Raw genomic sequence first — 18933 nt, 5'->3', positions numbered from 1 at the left:
TAAAATTGTGCCAGAAATGGATGATGTTTTCAACACGGTTATGAAATGAGTTGGGTTTTCTTCATCCTGCTTGCCTTCAGACTTCATTCTATTAATGTGGTTCCATAAAAAGAAAAAGCTCAGGATCCACCCTGTTTCCCAGATTATGACATTGTGCCAAACCCAAACAGCAGGCTTCAAAAACTCCCTTTAGAAAACTAAAAGCTACAATTATATTCTTCTATGTATATCAAGGGAAACACACGAATACCTCAAAAGTCCTTGCTCTTCTGGATTATTTCCAGATTCATTATCTAGTGCCAGATCTGTAGGTTTGAGTTTTTAATTATGAACTGAAGATGCTAGCATAACTGAACCAGTCAAGGCAACAACAGAGAAGCAACCTGTCTTTTTATTTACAACATTCACTTTTGGTCCCACATCAGTCTTTAAAATTGTGTACACTTGGTCTCTATGAGCCACTGAGATAACCGACAAAAGCTGTCATATACGTAAAAGCAATCGACACGGTATCCTTCCCCTCACAAATCAGTAACCATTCACAGTGGTATCAACTCTACAGCCTGACTAGTATTTCAGAAGGCAAGCATAATTGGTGCATCTTACATGTCAGATACATCACATCTGTGATTTTCGAATATGGAAAATGTTGCGGTGCGCAACTCTAAAAATGAAGAGTAGTTGAGGTAACTTTGAATTATTTATTCAAAGTTCTCTTTGCAAGACACAGGTGCCTCATTCGGCCGAGAAAAATATCTCTGCTAACCAAACTAATTTGCTATTATGTATAAAATACCCTGTATGAAGGAAAGATCTTTCATGACTAAAACTTGAGCAATCTGTGCATTTGTCTGTAAACATAAATACATAGATATCATCAGAGACCATTTCCAGTTAGTTTTTTTTTTTTTTTGGAAAATTCATTACACGCTACAGACTTGAATCCGGTTAGATGCAGTTAACCAGCGAGCTGTCTTTCATGTATAGACAACGCCTCTTAAAGAAACATTATTCAACTGCCAACCTCGGTTCACATAGTCAAAAAATCTTGCATGTTGATCCTTGAGATCTCAAAACAGGAAACGCCAGAGATATTAGGAAAGATTCCATAAAAATGGGTCAACAGTTTATTAAAGAGAGTCTTAATCACCAACTATCCCCATGTAGTTCTACCTGGTAGCCTTGTTACTTTGAGACGCTTTCTTCTGTGACACACCTCCCCGGGCCCTCATGTGTCTAAAATTGCTCATTTTGGAGAGAGGAAGTCCCAGCAGTCCTGATGGGTGATCAGAGGAGTGTGGCAAAGTATGGTCCATCTTGCGGTATCCCGGACTGTGGCGTCGGGGTGACCGGCTGGACCGCGCCTCTGGCCGCTGCTGGGCAGAATCGGACTGCAGCGTTTGGCCGTGCCAGTAACGGTATCCACCTATCACAGGGCCAGCTGCTCGGGTGGGGCGGTGGTAGCTTCCTGGTTTGGCAATGACTACTTTAGGTCCTCGCAGGCTTGCGTCACGACCAGGAGATCTCGAGCTTTGGAACAACTACACAGAGAGACAAACAAGACGTCATGATGTTGCATTTGGCATCTATTTGTGCAAGACAGTAAATCCTCCACTACCAAATTTACTTTACTGGCTTTACTGACATAGCACTTTATTTTCCTTTAATGTTATATATTCACATTTTATTACACTGTATATTTCCTAGTTTGATGTCTTGACTGAAAGTGTACATTCTAATTTTCTGTAAAGGTTATTGTACAACGCTCCCTGTCTGCTAAGAACATGAGTCATGTGAAAGGAGCGTCGATCCTTGCTGCCTATCTGAAGATGCTGCCCTTCATCTTCATCATCCTCCCTGGCATGATCAGCCGAGCTCTCTATCCAGGTGCGTGCACACTCATGTGGGCAGACCATCACACACACATCATTTAGTTGAAGGATAAACACGTTTAACTGTAAACATGTACCAGCTTGCTTTGACACCACCGCTGATACACACCCTTTTTTCTGATGAATTAGTGTAAAGGTGTGAGACATCTGTGTATTTCTTGTAAAACGAGGACTACTGAACTGAGCTCCCTACATGTTCAGTACAGAACCACTTTAGTCAGTGATTACTCATGAAACACCAATAACAGGATGCCACAGATTTAGACATGCATTGTGTCATCACCTGCTTCACATCAATACTTTATGTAACACTCCTTACTCCTTAAAAAAACTATTTCTAATAATGATTAATCTGCTGATAATTCTTTTTTGTTCAGTCTGTTAAGTATTTAGTTCATAAAATGTGGGAAATTTGTGAAAATATTTCATTCCAGTGATGTATTTTTCATGCTTATTTAGAGTACAGAGAAGTAGCAAATTCTTACACATGGGACGCTGTAGAAATTACTTCAACTAATAACCAGTTTCTTAACTAACTTCAATTTAATATTTCCATTTCTCAATTAACAAACAGTTTTTCCTTTAATTATTACATTTTTTTTATCTGTTGATTCGTGAAATTTACTGTTTGACTCTTTAATCTTACAGTCTGTAAAATATAGGAAAATACTATAATATATATATATATATAATGTTCAAGAGACTTAAATTGTTGGAAAACAGAAAATGCAATTTGCTCAATCATGATGGGTGTTACTGAAACTACTTCACCTGTCCTATCTGCCTGTGTGGTGAGGGGTTAGCTTGTCTGCGAAGTTGCTGTGATTGGCGGATGAGGGCAGCGCTGTCCTCGGATTGGCTGGACTGTCGCAAGTCCAGCATGCTCTGGGAGAGGCGTGCCATCATGTTGACCCCATCACCATGGCGATGTCCGCGACCCGAACCAGTCGTCACTCCGTTTGTCAGCATGCTGCTTGGCTCCTGGTGGGAATCATAAAACTCCTCCTCTGATGCTGTGGAAGCACTAGAAGGCTCATCATTGGCTCCTTGGTCACATATGACCTTGGTGCTGTCTTGGCTGCCCACTTCGTTGCTGCCAGAGTCCCCGCCATCATTCTTGGATGTTAATCGGCCTCGGCCTGGTGTTGCTTCCTGATCGGGCTTCTCGCAAGAAGAAGAGTTGTCTAAATTATGCAACGGATCAACTTTCACCAGAGTAACCTGTGGTTGGCCAGGCCCCTCAGAGGGGGTAGGGTCGATGATTAAATGCAGTGTGCGACGTTTGGGAACAGGTGGTGCTGTGGCCTCTGGGGTTTCTTTAGGATTATCTGTCGGCTGAGGAACAGGGGTTACACTGATTGGTGATTGTGGGGTGTATGCCTTTGGTGTGTGTGCGTCTTGTGTTGGAGGTGTGCTGGGCTGCTGAGGGGCCAATCTGGAATCAGTTGTATCAGTTTGGTCTTTATTGTGAGCTGTGTGTTTTTTCTCTTTGACCTGTTTTTTGGTTGGACTGACTGGAGCAGAAGCTTCTGGCTGTTTATTCTCAGCAGATTCCTCAGTCTTGGCAGGAGGCATCAGTGGTGAGCTGAAGCGTATAGCCTGGCTGACCTCAAACCTTTCTGACCTCTGTAGATGAACCTGATTGGCTCGCTTTTCATCCCTGATGTTGATAAAGCCAATCACATCGCTGGGCGGGTCTGGCTCTGGCCAGGTGGGGAGGTAAGGAATCAAGTACGCCTTCTCCAGATTGGCTAATCCCGGGTGTATGGGCGGCTCTTCGATAACTTCCTTCAGACGGCCTTTCATGATTTTTAGCCCATTGGGATTCTGCAAGTTTGAGTTCTTGTTGCTGGAGTTCTTGTCAGAGGAGGTTGGACTTGTGTGTGTTCCCGTGGCAACCAGGGCATATTTAGGATTGATTAGCTTCCTAGCAACAGTAGCTGAGAGAGGAGTGGGGGCCGCATGAGGGAGCGGGTCAGGGATCGGCTCGTCCACCATGGGGACCTTGCTGAGGGACACACCTCTGGACAAGAGGTACAAGTCACGAAACTGTAGGTCAAATGTCTCCACTGCCTGTCCTGTGATCACAGTGATGAGGTTACGGTCCAAACGAGACGAAGACCAGGTGAAGCTGGAACAGTACAGACATGGAAACATAAGTTCACAGTGGAGATTCCCCCGTTAACGTGCTTGTCTAAAGCGTGCTGAGATAGATTTTTTTTTTCTTATAAACCTGTTCCAGTTCCTGTTTCTCTCATTTAAATGCTCTCTTCCTAGTCACGACAGTCTTACTGAAAAAAATTTAAGAGTAGTGCACACCACACATTGGTAACTCTCAGATCACGCTGCAGGATTATTTCTTCAACTTCCAGGTAGAGCAGAGGGTATAACGACGGCAGTAAACTATAAAGTCTTTGTGTGCTGAGGTGAAGGGTATAATTGGTGTCATTTCCAGAAATTAAAAAGTGAAAGCTAAAGTTCTGCAAGTAACAGTTTTGCTACAGAGGACAATCATTGTTCAATGGTGTCAGCTTGAATTCCCACTATAAAAAGGAGCTGAGCAAAAAGATCCAAACTCAACACTGACATATCATCTTATTCACTTATTATGGTTAGTGAATTTGCCTAACGTGGCATTTCAGTTGGAACTAACTTCTTTTAAGCTCTGTTTGAATCAACCACAAATCCATGGTGGGAAACCTTTTTTTTGTTCACCAGCCAGTATAATTAGTGGAGCTTTAAATAAAAATATGCAGAAAAAAACTGCATAATGTGTATAACTTCGCTCACCTGTATGAACCAGAGATGGCTCTGTCTCCATCTACCAGGAGGAACTTCTGGCTCAGTGAGCCACGCACCTTCTGTGCCGACCGTGTGAAGAACTCCACACCTCCACAGCAGCGAACACGCAGATTCTATACATATACACATACATACGGGATTAATGCTTTGTAAACAAGGGCACTGGGGGATTTAGTGCCTATAGGAGGAGTGCCTTAAGCGAACAAAAGAGGAAATAAAAGCAACATGAGCATGGTGAGACAAAAAAAGAATGAGTTTTCTTGTAGCTCAAGATTATCTCTCAAATGTCACCATAACCTCATGTTGGCTCTACACGTTGGGGCTTTGACTGCATCAATGTATGTGCATACTTGTAGGACACACCCTGCGGTGTTTGTCTTCAGCCCTGTGATAAGGGTGTGGTTCCAGGCCGAGTGTTACCTAATGAGTAAATGTTCTGTGCGAAATCTCACAGCAGACACTAAACATCAGAGGTCGTAAATGCGCATAATGACAGCAGCGATGGCAGATAAGAAAGAAGTTCAGAGGAGGAGAACGTCTGGCTGAAAGCATGAGGAAGGAAAAAAGAGAAATGAAACAAAAAGCTTTTTACCAAAAACAAAGTGAGAATGTAAATGGTTGGAGTAATTGCCTGCAGCATAGACAGGAATGTGCTGAAGAGTCTTTCTGGTTACCAGTCCAATTTTTTAGAAAAGCCCCAGGGAAACACCAGTATTTTCTGTTATCGTTCAGCTCATGCGTTCAGCCTATGGTAAACAACCTACTGTTGCACGTCATTGTTGAAAATAACCGTTTGTACCTTCATATATTTCAGAAATAGTCAGTGCAGCCCCCCAGCTTGTCAAAACATCATCTGGGCGTGTGTCTGTATACATACCTTTAGGTGTCCTCTGTGCATATCAGCTCTACCACACATGGAAAGAAAGCAGGGGACTGCAGCCATGTCAATGATTATGTATACAGGAACTTTGCGTTTGTATGCCGCATCCAGCAGATCTCTGAAGATATCCACGTCTGTGAACACATCCATCACCACTGCTATGACCTACACACAAAATAACACACACAGGAAATCACACAGGGTGTTAGTGTTTCCTGGTCTGTGGGCTGGGTTTGATTTAAGCTCTTATCAACGATATCAAACTCATTAAACCCCCAAAGGAAGCTGGACACTTGTGAGAACTACATTTTTAATCATAAATTAAACCCTCAAAGACAGAGAATGTCTTCACAGACTTGAAAACAGACGCTCCATAAAAAGACTGTGAGCAAGAGTGTTTTGCATTGCAGTGATAAAGTGAGAAGTGAACTGGAGAGCATGTGTTCAACAGCACAGCAGTCTTGGTGAAAGCTGGGTTCTTTTCACACAGCGCTGCCTATTCACTGATCAACTGACCACATTTTTAAGTTTATGGCTGCAAAAAACAGACAAAGGTCAGACATAGAGACGGACGGCGGAACAAGGAAAAAGATGTGAAAATAGCTTTGACGTTAGAGTTGTTCACCCCAGATTGCAAAAAACAAAACAAAAACTATTGTTCTCTTGTATAGTGGTATGAAATAAAACTTCAATCACAGAAAAAGTAAAAAAATAAAAATAAATAAATAAATAAAAACGCGCACACACAGGGTGCAACCCCCTGGGAAAGATTTTGTAGTTCAGTTTGTTTTGAGCCTGTGCTTTCAAGAAGTGGAAGTGAGTCCAATTCATTTAAGTGTGAATGTTTCCCTGAACTACACAACACTAAGTGTGCATGTACACGCACTCCTGCGTGTGAGCGGTAAATCTTAGAGTGCTGGCATGTGTCATATTCAGTGACGTTGCAGATTTCTTTCCACTAGGTTGTCAAGATCAGACTTGTTTCAATAAAATTCTTGTTGTGTGCCTGTCTGACTTGGCACACAGGAGAGAAAAGGAAGTCTGAGGCAAAACAGAAAAACAATGAGATTAATCAACATGAAAAGACTGGACTCCAGAGTCGCTGGATATAATTCAGTCTGAAAATCAGCAGATTCTTTTCTCAGTGCATTTAGCACAGGTTTTTGTTTTTTTTTACAAAGCAGTAAAATATGCTTAATGCTATATGTGTTTTGCACAAAGAAACTATTAAAAATCTAAATATCTGCAGCTTATTTTCATGACAGAAAGACATCTGTAAAACCTGAAGCTTAAATAATCAGGTAGTTAAAAAAAAAAAAACAGATTAAATCAATGAATTCATCCAACAGCTGCTCTTCAGTAAAGCTAAAGTATTCCATCACCACCTTCTGTGCTGAAGCGATGCTCTTCCTCACCACCTCCTTGATGTGAGTGTGCCCCTCGGTGGGAGGCTGTGTGTACACGGTCACCCGGGTCACCCCCCGGTAAGAGATGGCATCGGGCCACCCGAGGTCCAGCTCGGCCACCGAGAACTCGGACCGGTCCGGCCAGTACTGGAGCGACACCTCTCCGTCCCCGGCTTCCTCCACGGAGCCCGGGGTGACGTTACCCGGTCCCGGGGTGTCCGGTTTCTGGTGATGCTCGTGCCCGGGGCGGTAGGCCTCGGCCGTGAGCTCGATCCGCTTCAGCTCCGGCTCCGACAGGAACTCCCGGACTCCGCGCTCGCGGATGTAGCACGTGAAGGCATCGCGGCCTTCGGTGACCAGAGCCTCGAGCGCGAGCCGCTGATCCTCGCTGTAGAAAAACTCCGGCTTACTTTCGCTCACGCGCCAGTTGACGTGGTGGTCGTCCAGACACTGGATCTGGGACAGAGCCATGTCCGTCACGGCCCGCTACAGTCAGCAAAGCAGTCCAGTCCGACCCGGTTTCTCCTTCCGCCAGCCGGTCAAACTTCCAAAAAGTCATGACGCTCCATAATTGCGCGCACGCGCGTGACCTCCTTGGCCCGTGCTGTCTGGACTGGACCTCCGGATCAGGTCCTCGGCTGTCTGGACTGGATCTCCGGATCAGGTCCTCGGCTCTGTGGACTGGATCTCCGGATCAGGTCCTCGGCTGTCTGGACTGGACCTCCGGATCAGGTCCTCGGCCCGGTCCCGGTCTCAGCTCTCAGGTGACTAACGCTCCCTCAGGTGTTGTCTGAACAAAGCCGCCCCCCCTCCGCTCGTCCCCGCCCGCCGCCCCACCCTTCACCTGCGGAGGCGACCCGGCTCCGGCTGCTCCGTCTGGGTGGATGAGTGTGTGTCTGTGAGTCAATCCGAAGCAGAACCGACTCATTAATCCAAACCGAAGCGTGTTGAAATCCGGAGTGACTCAGTCCAACTCGTTTCTTCCTCTTTTGTTGGTCGGAGTCTGACAGCTGCTGGGGAAACTGCACACACAAAAAAAAAAGTCCCAAACTTTTCACTAACGTGGCACGTAGCTGCTGCAGCTTTCCCTCAGTCCGGCTCCACAGGGACCAAACCTTCCTCCCGCTGCCACCGGCCTCTAAAACACGCTCCAGGCTCTCTGCTCCGTCTCTGCGGTTGGACCGGAGCCGCCGGTGAAAGTCCGAGACTGGAATTCGGGAACGGAAGCTTGGTGACCGGGGAGAGAGGGGCGGAGTGTCCGGTCCGTGGTGAGGAAGGAGAGCAGCTAAACTCCGCCCCTCCCGTCTGGACAGAAGCAGGGGAAGCTTGTTTTTTCATCAAACTACCGGCACCGAGTCCCGGAGGGGTTCGACTCTGCTGTTCATCCTAAAAAATCATTACGATATTAAGATGTAATTCAGAGCACAATGGCCGAAGGGCTGCTCGGACTTTTGCTCCTTGGGCTGATTTTCTGGACAGTGATGTGTCACTGAAAGGTTCTGCTGGAATTTCCGGTGATAAAGCACGAAGGGAAACCACAGATGAATATCTGGGTCAGAAAAATGAGATTGTTGTTAGCAGATTGTGGTGGTCCTGTGTGCAAGCACCCTCACTAAACATGACAAATGTGCCATCATTACTATTGAATCTTGTTCGTACACAGTCAATGCAGAAGTTGCAACTTCTTCAAATTGTTGAAAAATAAAACTAAATATAAATAAGCTAAATAAAACACCAATGCTAATCAGTGTGAACACAAACTCCCACAGGAAGCCGTTTATTGTGAAAGCTCAGCTGGGCATCAATGCAGTCAAAGTATAAAGTTAAATTATGTATGCTTTTTAATTTTCCTTTGTAACTGCTCTGAACAGAAATGTTTCTGCTCTGAACAGAAATGTTTCTGTTCAGAGCAGTTCCAATGGCCTATGTTGACACTTACTCAGGTTTGTTTACAACAACATGAATTCTGCATGAGCTGAATGTTTAGTTTGGTGTCACTGATGTTGGACGGTCCTCCTGTTTCAGACTCGGTTGGTTGTGTGGATCCGGAGGAGTGTGTGCGGGTGTGTGGCGCCGAGGTGGGATGCTCCAACATCGCCTTTCCCAAGCTGGTCATTGAACTCATGCCAAGTGGTGAGGCCACCGCACAATTTAAGGAAATGTTCTTCTTCGTTCAACTGCATGCACATGTGCAACTGTGTGTGTGTGTGTGTGTGTTACAGGCTTGCGGGGCCTTATGATTGCGGTGATGATGGCAGCTCTGATGTCTTCGTTGACCTCCATCTTCAACAGCAGCTCCACACTCTTCACCATGGACATCTGGAAGAAACATCGCCCACAGGCCTCGGAGAAAGAGCTCCTGTTGGTCGGCAGGTATCTCGCATTTGTGTGATGGTCATCGGTGTTCTTGAACAGGAAGTTCAACGATCGATGAAAATAAGCTTGTTTGTGGAGAAAGCGAAAGACATTTGCTGTGCATGCTTGTTGCAGGATTGTGACAGTGATCCTGGTGGTGGTGAGTGTGGTGTGGATCCCCATCTTGCAGTCGGCCAATAGTGGCCAGCTGTATGTTTACATCCAGTCTGTGACGAGCTACCTCGCCCCGCCGGTCACGGCTGTTTTCACTCTGGCTGTCTTTTGGAAGAGAACCAATGAACAGGTACTAAAGTCACACAAAAACACACGTCGATGTTTCCAACATGATTGGGATTTCTCCATTTCAGGACTATTGAGCAGCACAAGTATTTCCATATAAAGGCCACCAGAAGTTCTCAGAGTTTATACAATGTGCCCCAAATACATCTTCAATTATCAATTATCAACATCTTCATTTATATAAAACAACAAGATTTGTATTTTTGTCTTTGTGAGGCTGCAACTGCTGAATGTTTGTCAGTTTTGCTACAGTCGGTGTGTTTTGTTTACAGCTAAAGATAAACTTGCAGACCAATATTTGTTTAAAGAGATAAACTGAATTTAGGCAAAGTTCTTGAAGAATTATTCCGACGCAGGATGTTACTGCACTTCTCAGCGTGAATAGGAAACAGAGATTGGGCCTTGTCATAAACTCTCCAAAACTCAAATGAGAGATTATTTGCTTCTGGGCAGCAAAGAAAACTTTTGGAGTTTGGATTTTTTTTGTTCCCTCCCCTTAGTATTTGTCCTTTCACCTACACTGTACTGTGTGCGTTTTTATTAGTCTCATGTCTCACGTGGGATCCAGCGAAGTGCAAACACCCCTCACTGCTCGCCGAGGAGCTCTGTGTGAACACGCGTTTGTGCTATGCAGTGTATTGTTTATAATTTCCTCTGCGGGGACCAACATGAACACGCTGCTGCTTCACTGAAATAAATGAAGAGTGATTGTTTCTGTCTGACAACAGAGTGCGTGAGAGCGAAAGTGTGATTATTAGGCTATGAAGAGAACTGTGTGGGTTTAAAGAGATAACAGTGATCTTTTACGAGTGTGGATTAGCCAAGAGCTAAAAACACACGTTGAAACACTCTCAAAATTCAAGTGAAAACATGCTGAATAGCAAATTTTCAATCCCTTTTTTATTGCAGTGTGACCTGGGTGTGTCTGCAGAGCCGGAACACTCATCCACTCCTGAAACGAAGAGTCATTTTTGCTTGTTTGCATCAGTGAAAGGGCTTTCTTCTTCTGATATCCAACACTGAATGGCACTACAGCATCTGCTTTACTTTACTTTTATTAGGCTGTGTCTACAATGAAGTTGCCCGGGGATAGCAAATGAGTTGGCAGTCGTTCTGTTCTCGTGCATTTGCAGGTCAAAGGATGTCTGCGTTGTTACATAAAATCACTGAACAGCAGTGTCAGGTGTGACTTGGCCCTGGCCTAGCTGCATAAACCACCACTGGATGGATTTCCATAATATTTAATGCTGACAGTCACAGACTTAGATCCTAGTGACAGACGTCCAGCACCTAAAGCAATATTAGTTCTTTTGACATTCTTCAGCAACCAGTGGAAAGATCATCATGGAATTCGGTGCATGTTTTCTTATGTATCATGACGTTAGTTATTCCTTAAGGTTTTGAGGCAGCACCAGGGTAAGTCTGAATATTTTAATTTTCTGATCCAAAACTCCTGCAAACCAAAGCCTAGCTCAAGTTTATTTGGGCAGTGCTTAGACATAATTACCATCATCATATTACTGTAATGACTCTGGGCATTCAGCTCAGAAACCTTTTACTTTTGTACCAAATCAAGCCCAATGCTAATACACTTTTAAACTTTACCCCCCCCCCCCCCCAAAAAAAAAAAAAAAAAAAAAAAACTAAACTAAAACTTGTAGATGGGAGGAGATACTTCTCCCAGCCATCTACTTCTTCTTGATGCTACCATTTTAAGTCAAAATCATAAAAAAGTTATGGAGAAGGGTCAGCAGCCTTTTTTACACAAGAGTTGTGAGCTTTTTATTTGTTCAGTTAAACACAGTGAGCATATTGCTTTAAGGATTTAAGAGCGCTGACTCAAGGGGTCAAAGTAAACGCACACGCTGTGTCATACGCTTACAATGTGGAGCGAAAACTCATTACGTGGGAATGAGATGTACTCTTTGAGCTGCAATCCTAAATCAGAAAAATGTCAGTAAACCCTGTAATTGACCTTATTATGTCTAACACATGCAGCAGCATATATTAATCACTATCTGCCTTTGAATCACTTACATAATTTTACATTTTAAAATTAATTTATTTTGTATTTATGTAGGATTATATCAAGATTTTTAAAGATTAAAATTAGAAATACTGGCCATGTCCAATCTAACAAGAGCGAGAAATACCTGAGATGACTTTGCTCACGTGTAGAAAATGTCAGAAAAAGATAAATGACTTGTAGGAAAATGTACAAGGGTTACAGTTAGGACAATGAAGCAGAGGAACAAGCATTTGCTTTGTGTGCTGTCACAAGATAACGTAAGTCAAACTGCTCCAATCACATTCTTTGGTGAAAGCTGAAACAGTAAGGAGACAGGCAGTTATTTCTGTCATTGCACATGTGCGTTAATCATTGGCATAACAAAGTTCATAAACTATTATAGTGGAAAAGTGAGTGTGTTGCAAACCCAAACACACCCAAGTGTGAACCTGCTACAGCCTTTAGGGCGACTTTGTACTTCATCTGTGTGCGTTTATCTGTGTGTGTGTTTTCAGGGTGCTTTCTGGGGCCTGATGGTTGGTTTGGTGGTGGGTGTGTGCAGGATGGTGCTGGAGTTTGCGTTCCCTCCTCCCAGATGTGGCATCGTGGATTCTGCACCTACAGTTTTGCGCAGCGTCCACTACCTCCACTTTGCCATTCTGCTCTGCGGCCTCACTGCCATTGTGGTTACTATAGTATCCCTGCTCACACCGCCGCCCAGCCCCGAGCAGGTGTGTACACAAAGATACAGTAAATAACAGCTCTATAAGGCAACTGAGGTTATATAAGAAGGTTTTGTCTGTGGATACAGCTGTCAGGTTATCTGCTAAAGACAAAAAAGAGATTAATCTGATCCAAGGAAAGCACCGTCTGAACAGCTGAGAGCAGAATATATGAAAGTCGGTTTTTGAAGCAACAAAAAGGTCACGCTTCTCTGCATCCAAAGAATGAACAATCTACTCGACGAAACAGAAGAAGGATTAAAGTACAGTAGTAGTAAGCTGCACACAGTAGAATGGCATCCCAAATGCTTCATATTTCAAGTGTCAGTAGGTGCTTCATGAGTCATATCTGACATTAAGTTGGCCTGTGCATGAATTTAAAATGCAAACATTGGCCTCTTTGTTAAAATCAAAGTCACTTATATAACATATTTAAAGATAAAAACTGGAAATAAAGACCAACTTACACAAACTAAGTTAACTAGATTCAAGACAGTAGTCCACAACCTCCCTCCTCCAATTAGACAACTAATGTCAGCAGTTGTCAATCTAAAAGTCAGTAAATACAGTTCATTAGTTAGTTCATCAACTGGATAAATATGCTTATTTGCTTCCTGCAGAGTGTTGAGCAGGAAGATTATCTGCTCCATCTAGCAGAGTTATCATAGTGTTTTAAGGAGACTAAAAAGAAAAACATATTTTTTTATTTTATAGCTATTATTTAGTGGGTTTAGTAAAAGCCACACTAACTGCTACATGAATTTCCAGCCTGTTGGAGTTGATGGCTCCATTTTACTTTGTATGAAGGCAGTATTAATCTCTCATGTTCTTCAAGACACACATTCAGTTTCTCTAAATGCATCACTGGTCTTGTTTATGCCAGTTTGTAAATTACATTTCGTTGCTATCTCCCTCTCTATACTCTCCAAGGTCTGCAACCTGACTTGGTGGACAATAACTGAAAAGCCACAAAGAGAAATTCCGCTGCAGAAAGTGTCCTCTGTCAGCCACCGTGTCCCTCAGGGTGAGACTCTGGATATTCACTCCGCTGAGAATAAAGCCAGCCATCATATGATAAGTCATCTACACACACACGCTGCTATGGTTATTGTTTCAGTAACTTCCTGTGTCTGCTCTGTGCACGTGATGTTGCAGGCTCCGAGCCAACTCGCCAGGCGACGTGTGGTCAGGGGGTAAGATCGTGCATTGCAGCAATGCGACAAGCAAAGGGGACTCCAGCTCCCAGAGTTCCCAGTGTGAGAGAGAGCGTGTTGTGGTCGAGGTTCTGCTGTGCTAATGCACTCCTGCTGATCAGCATTAACATTTTTCTCTATGCATACTTTGCCTGAGAGGAAAATCGCATTTAACATCCTGCCTCGCCCTCACATTGAACGCCTGCCCGTCCCTCCAGCATGAACTAAAGACTGCCTCCCAGACAGGAGCTCATTTCTCCAGATCCAGATTCAGGCTGGGCAAACAACCAGCTTCTTGAGCAGATTTTACCTGAATTCCTTAGAAAATAATGCAACATATTTCACAGACACAAGCCTGCAGTCGTAGTTTCAGATACTGTAAAAGGCCCAGGGAGCAGATCTCTTCACCAAGGCTGCACATACCTCTAACGCTGTTCCTTTTATCTGTGTGTGAACCACATCTGCAACACATCACATATAATGACCAACAACAATGGAAACTGTCATGTTACGTTTCACAAAAATGCATCCGGTCACAATGTTTGAGGATGGTCAGGTTGTGTTTGGAGTTGTCTTTCAAAATAACTTCATTAGATGTACAATATTTCTACAAATGGGCTAGGGTTGGATGTTATGTTTATTATTTTAATACTGCCTGCGTTGTTCTACTTGATTTAACCGAGCTTTAACACTTCAGGACATTGTACAAATTACAGTGAAGCTTGTGCCTTCCAACAAGCAGGAATCTTCAGTTAAGAGTCAATGCACATCTTGGAACCGAAAACTTTCAAAATATAAAGTAGATTAATGTAATGAGTGTAGGTTAGGTTGGTTGCGACTCTCATTCCATTTTGTTGTGAAACTTTATGTTTAGCAGTAATTATGTAGTTTTGTTGACAGGTTTGTGGACCATCAGTTATTGTTCTATGTGATTAAGCTTTTTGAATTTAAAATTTCTTCATCTCTTCTCAGCTATTGGAGCGTAAAAAAGTTGTGATGTAAATTTACATATGACACACATTTGAAAACACCCTTGGAAATTTGATCTAAATATACTGAAACACTGAAAAATAGCTTCTTTTATTCCACGCAGACTAACACAGGGCATCATCTTCAAGGGTGAGATATAATGTGTATGTTACTGTGCATTCAAGTCTCTTTTTTTGGTCTTTTATAAAGATGTATTGAACAGCACCAATTTTTTGAATATGAAGAGCATCTTGTCAATCAAAAAAAATTCATACATTTTTCTTGTTATTGCTAATAAATGTAAAGATATATGCATCAAAACTACGTGTTTGTCCCAAAATGCAGGTTTGCATGTTTATATCCATATCATGTCATTTTTAATTTGGCCTCTTGACAGTTTTCCTCACATTTACATACACTTTACATACACTGACAGCAGGGGAAGTATGTGGCACGGAAAAAAGTGAACATGACGATAAATTTCACTCTTCAGTTATAGATCGAGCACAAACTGTAAAAGGAACACAAAGGGCTTAAAACTAAAGGCTTGTTTAACAGCTGGGATTCACTGATACCTTCAAAAAAATTACATCTTTCAGCTACAAGGCAGACAACAGAGGAAAACAACAAGTCCTCACACGTGAGCAGCTGAGACCAGCAAAAATATTTTTGTTTGTCAATAACCCTGAAAACTTTAAAAAGATAAAATTATACTCGATAAAAGTATTGAGGGATGAATAATTAAAAAATGATCTTTAAGTATTACTCAAACATGCAATGACTGATTTATAACACACCACAATGTAAATAAACAGGTGGAAGTGTTAAATTATCTGCAATAATAACATAAATATATATACATTATCACAGGTGTGTTACAAGTTATAGTTGACAAATACATTTAAGAACATTTACACCCAGATTATAATTTTTTGTACTGTATATAAATAAAATACAGCGTTAACATCTACACATCAATGTCCGTGATATCGGACCCCACTGAAATTCTTCTTAAACCACTTAGAAGAGCCGAGAGAAAATGGAAGAAATATCTCTTTTTATAAAAACAAAACTGCAGTAACTGAAAAAAAAAACAGGCTTCATTATGATAAAACAAGTATGTTTTCAGGGCCTTTAGTCAATAATTAATTATTGGGCTCAGCTCGTGTTCAATAATAGGATGGGGGAGGGGAGGGGGTCACAAAATGTCAGCTGTCAGTGGTGCAGCAGCTGAACATATTCGGGTGGAAAGATGCCCACTCTGCCTCGACAGCGTCCTCTCCAGGTAAGTGAACCGGAGCAGTCCAGCAGATCAATGAGGTCACCACGCAGGAAGTGGAGATGGGCAGTTTGAGGGGGGGTGTAATCGCAGAGAGCATGAGCCAGACGAGGTTTCTGGACAAAGACAGACGAGAGCTGTGACATCAGATAAATGGTTGTGAGTTTAAAACATTAAATGGTGTTCATTTAAAAAAAAAAGAAAAGAAAAGGAAGGAGACCCCATACCCCTAAAACTGGCTCCAACCGATGTGGGGGGGGGTCCCTTTCCAGGTGAGAGTACAGACGGGGTGAGGGCAGGGACTCCTGAGAGCTGCTTTTGTAAGGGTTAGGATAGGGGTTAGATCCAAGGTGGGGCAGCAGGCGGGGGGACGAGGGGGGGTCTTTGAGGAAGACCACTCTCTCCATGGCGATGCTGTGAGTTCTGTAGAAATCCACCAGACGGTTCAGGGAGCAAAACAGCTCGTCCCAGATACAGTACTGACCGCCTCCCTCCAGGACTCGGAAATGCTCCACCCTGTCCCCGTAGCTGCAGGAGAAGATGTTAAGGTGTTAATGAGAAGTGACAAAGGTTGGTCTGCTTCATTCCTCGACTGCTTCTTCTTTTGGCTTAACAATGCCTTCAGGTGCATTTTGAAGACGTCTGTCAGTAAGTTAAAGCACAAAGCCTCTGTATGTAGAGGCACCTCTCCGAAGTCATCAGAGGATTTTTCTACAGGCTCTGCTCTGAGAGGTGTGAATATGTCGAGCTGCTGTGTGAGTGAAGGTGGAGACAATGATGAAACAGGGAAGTTACTGAAACATTAACTCCTGAACATCTGATCAGGGATTCATAAAAAAAATATATATAGAAAACATTCATCCATTTATCTCCCCCACAGAAAATTATAATAATAAACAGATTAAACAACAAAATAAACTGAAAAAACTACAAACAACGAACTACTTGAAATACAGATCGCTTTTCTTCACTGGTTCTGTGGTGCTATGTGCTAAAGTGAATCAGCCTGATATGATAAATGTTTTGGGGATTTTGTGGTGTTGTAGTTCTTACATTTGGAATGAGTGGTTTCCTCACACCATTAAAGCTGCAGCTTCAAACACAGCTCTTTTCTTTAAACCATTTAAACTCTCATGATGTTTGTGGTTAAGTTAGCTGGAGATTCTGCCTGTAGGTGTGGAAGCGAGCGCAAATGTTTGTATTCCAATTCCACACAATGCACTAATTGTTAGCAGTAAATACAAATCTCTCAACCATTTTGTTTATGCAGCACTTTGCAAGAAATCGACACATTTCACAGTTTAACACTGAAATAAAATCCCATGTGTTACTACAAATACCAAGCCAGTGAGCACTGACAGTGTGGTAGCAGCCCAGCGTGAGCAATACATCAGGACCAGTGATTTTATTCTTCATATCGCTCCTTTTACTGCTGTGATGTCAAACTATTTTCCTATGAAAAAGCCCTGCAGTGGGACGGTCGCACATCTCATCATCACAACTGCTTACAATCAGTGTGTATAATGGAAAATGACTGTTGAGGATTGTGCATTATACAGGAGCCATTAAACACTGGATCTTATTAAATACGCAGTAAACATGATGGCAAACTGGCGTGACATGTTTCTGTTTGCTGACTAAACACCAAAGGGAAGTTTGCTTGGTTGTTATCTCCCTCTGCTGATCCCACTGAGGATTACACTGTGGGGGTGTTCATGTCAGGACAGCATACCGTACGCTGTACATAAATAAGATACACCTCGTAACTGTCAGGCCTCACAGGAAGACAGATGTTCTGCCTCAAAACGCAACCTACATGAACGTCTGTGTCGTGTGTCAGTTGCATAACGTACCTGTGTTTAATTAAAGACTGTATTATAGTATTACATAATGCCCTGATTATTATTGAACACATTTAGTTTACTCTTAATGATTAAATGTGTCCCACGTCACATTGCTGACCCATTTAAACTTCCTCCCCACTCTCTCTTACACACGCGCCCCGTCACTGTCTGCGCAGCTGAGATATTTTTAGTAGTTTTCGTAGAACATATTAAAATAGTCTGGCTCCCCCTCTGCATAAGCACCAAAGACACGTGGTTGCAGTGACTTGCTAATGTGCTCAGCATGATGGAAAACAAACATCCCAGTGCACACATAATACAACAAGGAGACACTGCTTCTTGTGAGATCCTGCAGCAGGATGTTAGATAGCTAAATCCATCCTGGTCATGAACTCTGAGCCTTAGTTCCACATTGATAAAGTAAATTGAAGGAGAGGTGGATGGGAAATGACAGCAGCACAGCAGATTTAAATAGACCTGCTGCAGCACGCCAAAGAAACATGCTGCATCATATTAAACTCAGATTGTGGCAACAGAGATCTGCAGCATGAGATTTGAGAATAATATCTCATCATGAATGAGGCTGGCATCTGTGTTTGCACACACGGTGCGTTCACTGACCTCACAGAGACAGAAAACTCTCCTGGAGCTGACTCGCTCTCCCTCACCAGGAAGACGCCGGTGTCCTTCCAGCGGAGACGCTGCTCAGCCTCCAGTCTTGACACCCGTCCTGCAAACCACCTATAAGACATGCACAAGTATGTGAAGTCCTCTGCAGCAGATACAGCATATTTTGCTGCCCTTTAAAGTGGAAGGAGCGTGAGGTCACAGGCCGCATAGATCAGTAACCTTGGATGTTGAAGATGGTTAAAGATAACCGTATCATCCATTTTACAGAATAAATACTAGTCCTCCATTTTAAACTGGCCTGTTTTTTCCTGGGTAAAATGTGTAGATAAATAGGTTCTTTACGTGTGAGGAAGGAGGGAAATGTAGTTTTCGGGCACGTAGCCACGTTTCCCCTGGATCTCTGCTGTGAACCAGCAAGAGTCATCCTCCATTTCTGTCACCTGTAACACACATCCACAATTGTTATTCCAACATCAGAGAGCATGTTAACAAAACATAAACATGCAGCTTTTGTGTTACTTTTTTCATTTCATTCTTTAAAACTTAAACACACACACACACACACACACACCTACCTTGATGATGTCCCCCTTTTGAAAACTGATCTCATCTGTTTCAGATGCTGTAAAAGAGAAAAGAGCCACCGCCTCCAT

The 18933-nt window shown here is 43.0% G+C and overlaps 3 protein-coding genes across 6 annotated transcripts in view; 1 reads left to right on the top strand and 2 right to left on the bottom strand.

Annotated features, from left to right (window-relative positions):
- Nucleotides 1-14845, top strand: part of slc5a10 (solute carrier family 5 member 10) — an 18102-nt gene extending 3257 nt beyond the window's left edge. The window contains exons 8-14 of the mRNA XM_029506981.1: nucleotides 1752-1887; nucleotides 9006-9113; nucleotides 9203-9353; nucleotides 9471-9639; nucleotides 12159-12374; nucleotides 13296-13389; nucleotides 13521-14845. Of these exons, the coding sequence (XP_029362841.1) occupies nucleotides 1752-1887; nucleotides 9006-9113; nucleotides 9203-9353; nucleotides 9471-9639; nucleotides 12159-12374; nucleotides 13296-13389; nucleotides 13521-13714 (1068 nt within the window). The 3' untranslated portion in view covers nucleotides 13715-14845. The remainder of the gene's footprint in view (nucleotides 1-1751; nucleotides 1888-9005; nucleotides 9114-9202; nucleotides 9354-9470; nucleotides 9640-12158; nucleotides 12375-13295; nucleotides 13390-13520) is intronic.
- Nucleotides 374-8210, bottom strand: fam83gb (family with sequence similarity 83 member Gb). The gene is made up of 5 exons (XM_029506970.1): nucleotides 6960-8210; nucleotides 5572-5739; nucleotides 4683-4807; nucleotides 2664-4023; nucleotides 374-1541 (listed from the first exon to the last, which is right to left on the bottom strand). The coding sequence occupies exons 1-5, from the start codon at nucleotides 7449-7451 to the stop codon at nucleotides 1170-1172; spliced, it is 2517 nt and encodes an 838-aa protein (XP_029362830.1). The 5' UTR covers nucleotides 7452-8210; the 3' UTR covers nucleotides 374-1169.
- On the bottom strand, nucleotides 14383-18933 carry LOC115046545 (GRB2-related adapter protein-like). 4 transcript variants are annotated; one of them, XM_029506993.1, is made up of 5 exons: nucleotides 18856-18933; nucleotides 18623-18720; nucleotides 18272-18391; nucleotides 16034-16334; nucleotides 14383-15922 (listed from the first exon to the last, which is right to left on the bottom strand). In XM_029506993.1, the coding sequence occupies exons 1-5, from the start codon at nucleotides 18931-18933 to the stop codon at nucleotides 15743-15745; spliced, it is 777 nt and encodes a 258-aa protein (XP_029362853.1). In that variant the 3' UTR covers nucleotides 14383-15742. The 4 variants fall into 4 exon arrangements, with proteins under 4 accessions (XP_029362853.1, XP_029362879.1, XP_029362862.1 ...); XM_029507019.1 differs by having other exon boundaries at nucleotides 14383-15923; nucleotides 16170-16334; XM_029507002.1 differs by having other exon boundaries at nucleotides 14383-15927; nucleotides 16174-16334.

Source organism: Echeneis naucrates, chromosome 1, assembly GCF_900963305.1.
Source record: "Echeneis naucrates chromosome 1, fEcheNa1.1, whole genome shotgun sequence".
In the NCBI taxonomy this organism is placed as follows: domain Eukaryota; kingdom Metazoa; phylum Chordata; class Actinopteri; order Carangiformes; family Echeneidae; genus Echeneis; species Echeneis naucrates.
Note: the sequence above shows the minus strand (reverse complement) of the source record. Positions and strands in the feature narration are given on the sequence as shown.

Excerpts from the sequence above, each read along its gene's own strand:
- fam83gb (XM_029506970.1), bottom strand. The coding sequence starts at position 7,451 with ATGGCTCTGTCCCAGATCCAGTGTCTGGACGACCACCACGTCAACTGG. Across the intron at positions 5,740-6,959 it reads GCATCGCTTCAGCACAGAAG|GTCATAGCAGTGGTGATGGA; the intron begins GTGGTGATGGAA and ends TTTTGTGTGTAG. Across the intron at positions 1,542-2,663 it reads CACACAGGCAGATAGGACAG|TTGTTCCAAAGCTCGAGATC; the intron begins GTGAAGTAGTTT and ends CTCTCTGTGTAG.
- LOC115046545 (XM_029506993.1), bottom strand. The coding sequence starts at position 18,933 with ATGGAGGCGGTGGCTCTTTTCTCTTTTACAGCATCTGAAACAGATGAG. Across the intron at positions 18,392-18,622 it reads ATTTCCCTCCTTCCTCACAC|GTGGTTTGCAGGACGGGTGT; the intron begins GTAAAGAACCTA and ends CATGTCTTATAG. Across the intron at positions 15,923-16,033 it reads GGTTGGAGCCAGTTTTAGGG|AAACCTCGTCTGGCTCATGC; the intron begins GTATGGGGTCTC and ends GTCTTTGTCCAG.